Source organism: Myotis lucifugus, unplaced genomic scaffold, assembly GCF_000147115.1.
Source record: "Myotis lucifugus unplaced genomic scaffold, Myoluc2.0 scaffold_241, whole genome shotgun sequence".
Taxonomy (NCBI): Eukaryota; Metazoa; Chordata; class Mammalia; order Chiroptera; family Vespertilionidae; genus Myotis; species Myotis lucifugus.
Genome location: NW_005871289.1, coordinates 117,899 through 127,271, shown reverse-complemented (window position 1 = coordinate 127,271; position 9,373 = coordinate 117,899). Strand labels below are relative to the sequence as shown.

Genomic DNA, 9,373 nt, shown 5'->3' with positions numbered 1-9,373 from the left:
GGGCATGTACCTTGGTTGCAGGCACATCCCCAGTACGGGGTGTGCAGTAGGCAGCTGATCGATGCTTCTCTCTCATTGATGTTTCTAACTCTCTATCCCTCTACCTTCCTCTCTATAAAAAAAATCAATAAAATATTTTTTAAAAAAAATAATAAATTAAACAAATTTTTTAAAAATCCCACACAGTGTTGCATGCAGAGCGCCTACTTGTGGTAGGAGCCATCACCGCAGTGGAGCAGGCAGGAGGCCTGGGAGTTGCTTTTTCTAACTCCTGCTCGTTTGACAGGTGAAAACACTGAGGTCAGGGGAATGGAAATGAGTGACCATGCAAACTTCTTGTCATTTGCATTAGAAAACCTCTGCCCTCCTGGGAGGGGTCTGAGACGGTATTTTTTGGAAAAATATTCTAGCAATTTTCTTCAACATCAACATAAGTACCCGAAGAGGGGAATGACTCACCTAAAGGTCTTTTCCCCCTCAAACCGCTGCTGGGCTTGAGGAGCCTGCTTAACACCCAGCTCTACCCCATGGGCACAGGCAGTGAAATGAGCGCGGCCCCAGCTCGAGTCCGGTGTGTGGAGACCGTGTGAGAAGAATCAGCAGGTGCATGTGGCAAACATTTCTGAGTACCTCTGGGAGCCAGGTACTGTGCTTGAATAGAAGACTCTCACCTGACAAACATGATAGTCTGGTGCGGGATAAGATAAGAACATGATAAAAGGTATGTCGTGCTCTGGCTGGCTTGGCTCAGTGGACAGAGCATCGACCTGCGGACTGAAGGGTCCCAGGTTCAATTCCAGTCAGAGGCACATGCCTGGGTTGTGGGCTCAATCCCCAGTGTGGGATGTGCAGGAGGCAGCCAATCAATGATTCTCTCTCATCATTGATTTTTATCTCTCCCTTTCCCTTCCTCTCTGAAATCAATAATAAAAAAAAAGATATGTCACAAAATTACAACAGTCCTGAGGTGCAGAGGGGGAAGGAATTACATAATCTGGCTGTTGCTGGTGGCGGTGGAAGATCTGGAAATGCTTGGCACGCTCCAGGGAGAGGGACCAGCATAGAACCAAACTTGTTTTCAGATTATCCTGTGGCCACGTGTGGGATCGGTTAGAAGGAGACCTGGGCAGGAGTCCTGAGAGGCCAGGCCTGAGGTGGTGAGGGGACCCAGGGAACAAACACAGCGCCCCTGAAGGGCGGATGGTGCTGAGAAGGAGCCAATGGGACGCTCCGGTTCGGGTACGATGGGGAAACCGGGAGAGACGGAGGGTGAGAAGAGCGCAGGTTTATCTCACTGTTGCCAAAGGGCACTGCAAAGACTGGGGAGTCCTCGGGGAACTCCTCCCTTTGGAACCTGGTAGGAAAGAAATACCTTGCTTTCCACCAACCGCAGATACGCTCCCTGGTTTCATACGGAGTACATGGACTCCAGTGCCCCCGACAGTACAACACTTAATCGCTCTTTAATGAGGCCTGAAACCTCAACTCAATTAGACTGAGAAAGGAAGCCCGGGCAGAGGTGCCAGCTCGGTAGCACCTGCTGGTCAGGGATCAGTGAGCAGGCTGGGCTGTGCAGGAAGACCTCCTGCCCTGCTGGGAAGTCTGAGACATGTGCTGAGGACCAGGGCCAGTGAGGCGGGAAGGAGGGTCCACCGTGGCCAGAGCTCTGGCCTCACGTTGTCAGGAAGAGCCATTTTTGAGAAGGGGGACCCAGCGGTATGGCCCCCTCCGCTGGGACATTCTCAAGGTCCCACCCCATCCCACCCCTCCCTCCTTAGGCCAGAGTTTGAGAAGAGAAGGGGAGGGCCCAGCTCCAATGAAAGGACACACAGACCCCTTGTTCCCCAGGAAGTCTGAGCTTTGACGTCAGGGCAGGGTGCCAGGCAGGGGAGAGCCCTCAGGCGCAGCCTGTTCTTGCTGGGAGGTGTGGGAGCACTACCAGGAGCCGGGTGGGGGGAGCCTGCGGGGGGCCAGCTGGCCAGTTTTGCAGAACTCATTCCTGGGACTGAGTAGTGAGGTCAGAGTGGAGGGGGTGATAGTGAAGATAACAAAAAAGGTGGGTGCTGTCTCCATCCCATCTTATGGAAGAAGGAATGAAGCAGCAAAGAAAAATGGCCTTTCTTGGTCTCAGCCAACAGTGTGGGTGTCCTGGCTCCAGGCCTGTCCCTCCTCTGTGGCCCCAGCAGGGGACACTGCCGCCCCTCTGAGGTTAGGAGGACTAACCCTACCCCCACCCCCCAACCTTGGCCCAGGCCTGGTGTTGGCCAAGACCCAGCTGGCTCATGCTTATCCCCACAGACGCAGGCTGCCATCCCTCTACCCTCTCCAGGGCATGAAGCCATGGCTGGAGGACACAGAACCATGGGGGATAAAAAATATTTATTTAATCAGAGAGCCTCTGAAGGCACCTGGTTTCTGTTGAGTATAAAAAAAGGCAGTAAAATAGCAACTGTACAGGATACATGATAGACACAAGGCAGGGGGAGCAGGGGAGGGACAGGGAGGTTGGGGGAGGAGGTACAGGGAGAAGGGAGGGGTGCAATATCACACTGGACCTTAGAACAGACAGTTCTGGCCCCTAGCCACCCCTGGTACAGACAAACATACAGACACATAGACACACACACTCTGAGCCTGGGAGCCTCTTCTGTCTGCTCAAGTAGGAATCAGAGCCAGATGTGGGCGGATTCAAGCATATGCAGAGACTGTGTCCCTCCCTCGACTCTGACCTGCATGCCCACAATGTCCCCACTGTCCACCCAGAGGCTCCCTCCTCGGGGCCTGGACACCGGGCCCAGCACAGGCCATGAGAAAGCAGAATTCAGCTAGAAGAGAAAACCTCCGGCTCACCCCTGCCCATCCCTGAAGGACAAGGAAGGGGCAAGAGCTGGCGGCCAGTGCAGTCCTCTGTCCATCTGGGTCACACAATTGCCCGGAACAGGAAGGAGAAGACAGCCCCTAGCGCCAGGCCCAGAGACAGAAAGAAGGCCATGATGGCTCCAGCTGTCTCAGCCTCAGCCGGCTTCACTTTCCTAAAGGAGGAAGGCAAGGCCACCTTAGGATGGCTCCTACTCCAGCCCCACCCAGGGCATCAGGGTGGGGAGACTTGCCTGAGCCCCCAGTTCTGCTGACCAACCCATCCTACCTTCCCAACCCCAATCTGGGGGCTGTCTTCCTCCTTACCTGAGAGTCCCCTCCCCCACCCCCACCCCCACCTAAGTGAGCCTGGGCACCCCCACCCTGCACTCCCGACCAGGACCAGGGGCCCCTCCCTGCGTGGCCCCTCAGCCTGGAAACCTTAAGCGCCAGGATCAGGGAGTCTCCCTTGCCCTCTCCCCCTCTGTGGAGTGCCCTCCCCCCACTGGAGCGCTAGGCCCTGCCCGACACTCACTTGGGCCCAAAGCACATGCAGAGACTGGCGAGGTAGCCATTGGAGAAGGCGAAGGCGGCCATGAAGGTGATGTACCACGCGTCGTGCTTAAAGATCACAGCCAGGTGACCTTTGCGGGGATGGATGTTGCACAGCAGCAGCAGGGGCACGAACACCAGCCGGGCCACCACCAGGATTGGCAGCCAGCGGCTGTCCTTCCCAGGCTGTGGGGGCCAGGCAGTGCCTCAGCCGGGCCGGCTCCCAGGCACACCCAGGGCCCCAGGGGCCCCTCAGGATCTGCACTGAAACCTCAAAGCCGGGTTACCCCTATGGGTACTGATGGGGAGGGGGCAGAGGGGAACCTTCTGGAATGCTGGAAATGTTCTCCATCTTGACCTGAGTGGTGATTATACGGGGGATGTATATATGGACATTAAGCTATACACTGAAGGCTTGTACACCTCACTATACATAATGTCTTGGTTTTTTAAAAAGCCTGGTCCCCTTGTCACCATACTTTCTTGGTGCCCTTTATGGTGTCAGGGTGGACTCTCCCCTCTCACCGGGGCTTGGTGCCCTCTGCTTCCACTTACCCACATGGTTATGGTTGTGAGGCTCCGGCCCAGCCAGTCGAAGACATTGAAAGTCAAGAAGCAGGACACCGGAATGAAGTAGTGTCCTTGGAAGGAAGAATCCATTAGGGGACGGTGACTAGGTCTGGAGGCAGACTTCTCCACCTTGACCCTCCCTGGGCCCGAGTGTCCCCAGGGAAGGGCAAGTGGACCAGGAGAGACTAGCGGGGAGAGCGCAGCCCAGGTCTCCTTTCCCCACTCCCAGTCCTGCCAGAGCCCGTCCATCCCCATCCTGGGAGCCCCTGGTGTCCTCACCCCAGGCGCCACTGCCTGCAATGCTGGACTTGGCATCAGCGGTAACAGCAGGAAACACCCCAATGGTGATCGTGAAGACGAAGCAGACGGAGAGAGCTGGGACTAAAATCTGGAGGAAAGGACCCAGGTCCAGTCTGCATGGCAGCCATGCATTACAGAACCACACACACACACACACACACACACACACACACACGCGCACACGCACGCACACACACACACACCTAGGCCCAGTCTTCATGGCAGCCATGCATTACAGAAAGACACACACACACACACACGCGCACACACACGCACGCACACGCACACACCCAGGCCCAGTCTTCAGGGCAGCCATGCATTACAGAAACATACACACACACACACAAATTTAGGAGAGTGGCCAGAAAGGGATGGGATGGATTGTGTCGGGGAGGGTGGGTGGGTGGGTGAGGAGTGAGCAGAGAAAGGGTGAGGGGTAGAGGGCACTCACATTTTTGAGGATGGCCCGGATTGAGGGGCTATTGGTGGTGGGCTGAGAATTGGGGGCTGAAACTCCAAACTCCTCTTTGCCTGCTCTTGACGCCTCTCCTGGGGTGACAGGTTGTGGAAGGATTTCCAAATTGTAGGAAAGACAGCAACAGGAAATGACATAAACATTCCCCAAAAGGGCTGGGGTTAGGTAGGGGTGGCACCTCTTTTCACAGTGCCCACGCAACCTAACACCTAGCGCAGACCTCCTCACAGTGCTTCCCACGGTCACCCAGGACCTCCCCCTATTGTAGTTCTCACAGCTCTTATTTCCCAGTGTCCCCTCGCCCCACCCCTGATCCCTCTGCCTCATCTCTGCCAGTAAATACAGGGCACCTATTCCTGCCCTCTGTGCTCAGCTGCCCCCTGCCAGGAGGCCCTCCTCCATCCCGGCTTCCTCGGGCTATGCAGACCTTTACTAATGAGGTCCAGCTTGGTCTCCTGCTCTCCGGGCCCTTCGAGCTTGAGCTGCTGGTAGTAGCGGTAGAATTCCTATCAAGTGAGGAAGACAAAGGTGGACTCAGAAACGGGATCTCCAGAATCTCCGCCTCCCCCAGGCGTCAGCCTCAGAGCACCCGTGGTCCAGCGCCCTGGGCTCCCCAGACCCCAAACCCGCCCTTTCTCCTTTTGCTCACCAGCCGGGGCAGTCCCAGGTAACAAATGATGGTCAAAATGATGACCCCGCAGGCTGTGATAAAATAGCCGAAGGCGCTTTCTGACAGCTCTGAGCCACCTGGGGTGGAGGGTGTCAGATGTGAGGCAGGGCCCACCGCCGTCTCATGGCACACAGACGGGCAGATAAGATAGACAGCAAGACTTACTGGCGATGGCGCAGATCATGGCCACTGCGGCGAAGATGCCTGCCAGGCCCTGGCCACTCATGATGGGGGCCGTGTAGTGGGCAGGCAGGAGGCCGGCCAGACCAAACAGGCTGCCCTGCAGGATGGCACCGAATGCTGGGGGAACAGGATGGGCATCAGCAGGGGTGCGGGCAGGGTGGGGCTCACTTCCGCTGGGGGCTGTTGGGGCTCATGGGGAAACAGGTTCCTGTAACTCCTGCTTTACTGCCAGTGGGTCTTGCTGCCCAGTGGCCCTTCTCTCCGCCCCTCACTCGAAGCCCTGTCCCTGCTGCTCAGGCATCTGAGCCCTCACTGCCCACGGCATCCATTTCCTCTGCGGGTCAGAATGAGCTCTTCTCTGGCTGGCTGTGGGTCTGAAGGAAGGTGGGGAGACGTGGGAAGATCTCTGCCCAGGTCCCCTCCCAGCCCCGCTTACAATTAATGAGCATGATCTTGATCATGGTGATGACGAAGAAGGGCAGGGCGTCCAGGGGCACCCTCACCAGGATAGCGGTGATCAGGAACACCAGCAGGATGGCCACCAGGCTGCCCAGGATCCGAATGGACTGGGGGATCCTGCGGGGGAGGCCGAGGTGGCGGAGAGGCGTGGGTAAGGCAGGGGCTCAGCCCAGGGTGCGCAGGAGGCAGCCAGGGGTCAGGCTGTGCCTGGGCGCTCACCTCTGATGCAAGAAGGAGTTGAGGCAGGCGAAGATCAGCAGGGGTAGCATGGCACACAAGGTCATGACATTGTTGAAGATGGCACTCAGATAACTCTGATCCGGAGAGGGTACCATGGGGGTGGCCGAGGCCTGGATGTCCCTGCTCAGGTTAGCAGTGCCCAAGGACGCGTTCTGGGGCTGGCCCAGGCGGCTTTTGAAATACTGTGGAGGATGCAGGGAGGAGCGTTAGCGCCTCTCTCCCTGTGCCCACGAGTACAGGTCCAGGCCCTGCCTGCCCCGTGGACTTGCCCCCTGGAGCCCAGTCCCCCCGGCTCACCAGAGTGGCTGTCATGAAGAAATTCCAGGGGAGCAGGGTACCCAGACCCAGCATGAAGAAGATAAGCCAGACGGCTTTGTACCTGGGGATGGGAGAGGAAAGAGGAGCCAAGTGACCCACCATCCCACCCCCTTCCCTGATCAAATGCAGGGAAGCCTGTCCCTCCTGCCCTTCAGTCTCTCCAGCCATCCCAGGGCACAGGGCATCTGTGTTTGTGCCCAAGTACATGTGTCCCCCTACGAGTGTAAGTGGAGGGGGAGGTGTCCGGGGATAGGGAGCAGGGCCCAGCTGTGTCCAGAGGAGGAGGAGGAGGAGGAGGAGGAGGAGGAGGAGGAGATGGAGGGGGGGACACAAGGCTGAAGGACATGGCCACAGGACGGTGGTTCTCAGCCCTGAAGACTCAGGGGACCCTCCAGGCTTGGGAACCAGTGTGACCCACACATCTGGAGGTGGTTTAGGAAATCCTGCTCTGCAGGCTGGGGGTGGCGGGTGAGCGAGAAGCAAACAGCAGTGTCTCCCTCCCCCGCCCGCCCTCCCGCAGCTGCTGGAAGTGACCGATGCAGCCTGGCCAGGAAGCATGCGGCTACCCAAAGAGAATTCTGAGGGCACGAAACTCCCAGACCATTCTGGACCTCGTGGGGCAGGCAAGGTGCCTGAGGGCAGCGGGAAATGAGGGAGCTGTTTTTTCCAGGCCCAGACAGAACCGGCTTTGTAGGTCACACCACCCAGGGTAGGCCAGGAGGTATCTGGCCACTGAACGTCACCTGGGCCCCGGAGTGTAAATAAGTGCCACCCCTGCTTTTGCCAGGCCAACCCCAAGTCCTACACCTCAGGGCCTGTCTGGGATGGGCCAGCTTCCCCCAGGCAGCCCTGGGTGCTCCCACTACGGTCTCCAGATGTGGCTGCCAAGCCCTCCCGACAGCCAACAGCTGCTCTCTTCACAGAGACGGCAGGGGCAAAGCCCAAGGCAGCGAGGACAGGTCTGGCCAGAGCGCAGTGCCTGGCCTCACACAGGGAGGGCCTGGGTGAGCGCCCCAACTGGGCAGGTCTGAGTCGTGACAACTGCAGCCCCCAACTCCCTCATATACCCTTGAAATAGAGAGCCAAGGGCTTGGTTCAGAGACCCAGGATGAAGGGAGAAACTCCCAGTCAAGGTCACACAGGAAAGGGGGTGGGGGGATGAGTGCAACAGGTGATGGAGATGGGAGTGGTGAGGCTGGGAAGGGGCAGGCAAGCAGCCTGGGAGTAGGGACGAGGGAGGGCACCAACCTGGGGCCTGGACTTACTATCTCCTTAAATTCTCGCCCATCCAAATAAACCTCACCTCTATTTCACAGGTGGGAAATGGTCCCAGGGAGGTAAGTGTCCAAGGACCCACAGCCAGAAATAGTCTAGTTCTGTGGCTTTTGGCACAGGGAGGGAGACAGAACGGGCGGGAGAGGTGAAGGGGTGAAGAGCTTTGGACCTGAGGCATGACTTCATCAACTTTCTTGGGTCCCCGACTCCTTGGAGAAGTTGAGCCAAGCGACAGCCTCTTCCCCCCAAACACATATGCGGGTCTAACGTGAGGGAGCCACCGGCTCCAGAGGTGCAGAAGGGAGAGGAAGGTCAGAGCAAGGACCGGGTGCATCAAGGTCATGTGAGAGAGAAGCAGCCCTGAGGAAGGGGCAGTTCTGCCAGATGTGCTCTGTCTAGAATGAGGGGTGCTGCTGGTGGCGGGAGGGCCGGAAGCTGCTGGCCGGCTGGAGAGCAACAGTGGAAAAACTGACAGGCCAGGGAGGAGCTGCCACTCACCCACCGTGACTCTCCCACAGACACCCCTGTCAGCACCCAGCCAGGGCAGGCATGGCCCTCCCCCCTGACGCAGACCTGTCTCATAGTGACCTGGCTGGAAGGCCAGTCAGCAGTGACAACTCCAAATTCCAAAGGTCACGCCACCCAGCCCCCTAGAGACCCATTTCCACACCCCTGGGTCCCCAGCCCAGGTCTCCCAGTACCTGTCCTGAGGCTGGTGACTGGTTGTCATGGTGACGACGGTCTTGGTTTTGCCTGGCTGACTGCTCTTTCCCTCTGAGGCTCGCTTGGGGCAGAAGCAGTGTGAGGCCTTGTCTCGTCCTGTTTCCCCACAGGCCTCTTCAGACTCTTGGGGGTAGAAGAGGGGGCAGGGCAGACAGAGCTTGCAAACCCAGATCCCAGCAGGACCCCCTCCTGGCCCTGCCTCTCAGGACTGCTCAGTCTGACCCCTCTGGCCAGTCCCGCTGGGCCCCCCTGCCGGCTCAGGCTCCACCTGGCAGCAGGCCTGGCCTGGCCGCTGTCACCGCTATTTTTACCCAGCAGCAAAGCCGTGTGTAAGCTGGCAAACCGGAGGGTGGAGAGCAGGAGGGAAGGAGGAGGACGTCTGATTGAGAGGGAGGGAAAAGACAGGCAAAGGCAGGGAAGAGGATGAGAAGGGTCAGGGACAGTGACGACAATGGAAGGAGGCACAGGAGGAGGGAAACAGAAAGGAGACAGAGTGGAGAGGGGGAGGGGGGCACCAAACTAACATCTGCAAGAGCAGCAGCCGGCGGGATGAACGGGAGGGAGGCCTGCCCTCCCCCCTCCCGGGAAGCCCCTAGATTCCTGCCTAGGGTGGCTCTGGAGGACCTGTCCCCTCCCGGAGGCGCCCCAGACTCCAGCCTCTCTGCTGGTGGCACCTGAACCTTCCTTTCCAGCCACTGCCCAGGGACTTCCTAGTTCCTGGTCAGTTTTCCAGGAAAACCCTTTCCGATGGG

The 9,373-nt window shown here is 58.2% G+C and overlaps 1 protein-coding gene across 2 annotated transcripts in view; it reads right to left on the bottom strand.

Moving 5' to 3' along the window:
• Positions 1-2,360: 2,360 nt before the first annotated feature.
• The window catches only part of SLC29A1 (solute carrier family 29 member 1 (Augustine blood group)), a 10,304-nt gene continuing 3,291 nt past the window's right edge, over positions 2,361-9,373 (bottom strand). The window contains exons 2-13 of one of the 2 annotated variants that reach the window (XM_023762309.1): positions 8,600-8,682; positions 6,603-6,684; positions 6,285-6,487; positions 6,043-6,182; positions 5,589-5,723; positions 5,403-5,500; positions 5,181-5,259; positions 4,730-4,827; positions 4,258-4,366; positions 3,964-4,049; positions 3,392-3,594; positions 2,361-3,032 (exon numbers count right to left, since the gene is read on the bottom strand). In XM_023762309.1, the coding sequence (XP_023618077.1) occupies positions 2,921-3,032; positions 3,392-3,594; positions 3,964-4,049; positions 4,258-4,366; positions 4,730-4,827; positions 5,181-5,259; positions 5,403-5,500; positions 5,589-5,723; positions 6,043-6,182; positions 6,285-6,487; positions 6,603-6,684; positions 8,600-8,682 (1,428 nt within the window). In that variant the 3' untranslated portion in view covers positions 2,361-2,920. Of the gene's footprint in view, positions 3,033-3,391; positions 3,595-3,963; positions 4,050-4,257; positions 4,367-4,729; positions 4,828-5,180; positions 5,260-5,402; positions 5,501-5,588; positions 5,724-6,042; positions 6,183-6,284; positions 6,488-6,602; positions 6,685-8,599; positions 8,745-9,373 lie in introns of both variants that reach the window. The other variant, XM_023762308.1, reaches the window with a different exon arrangement.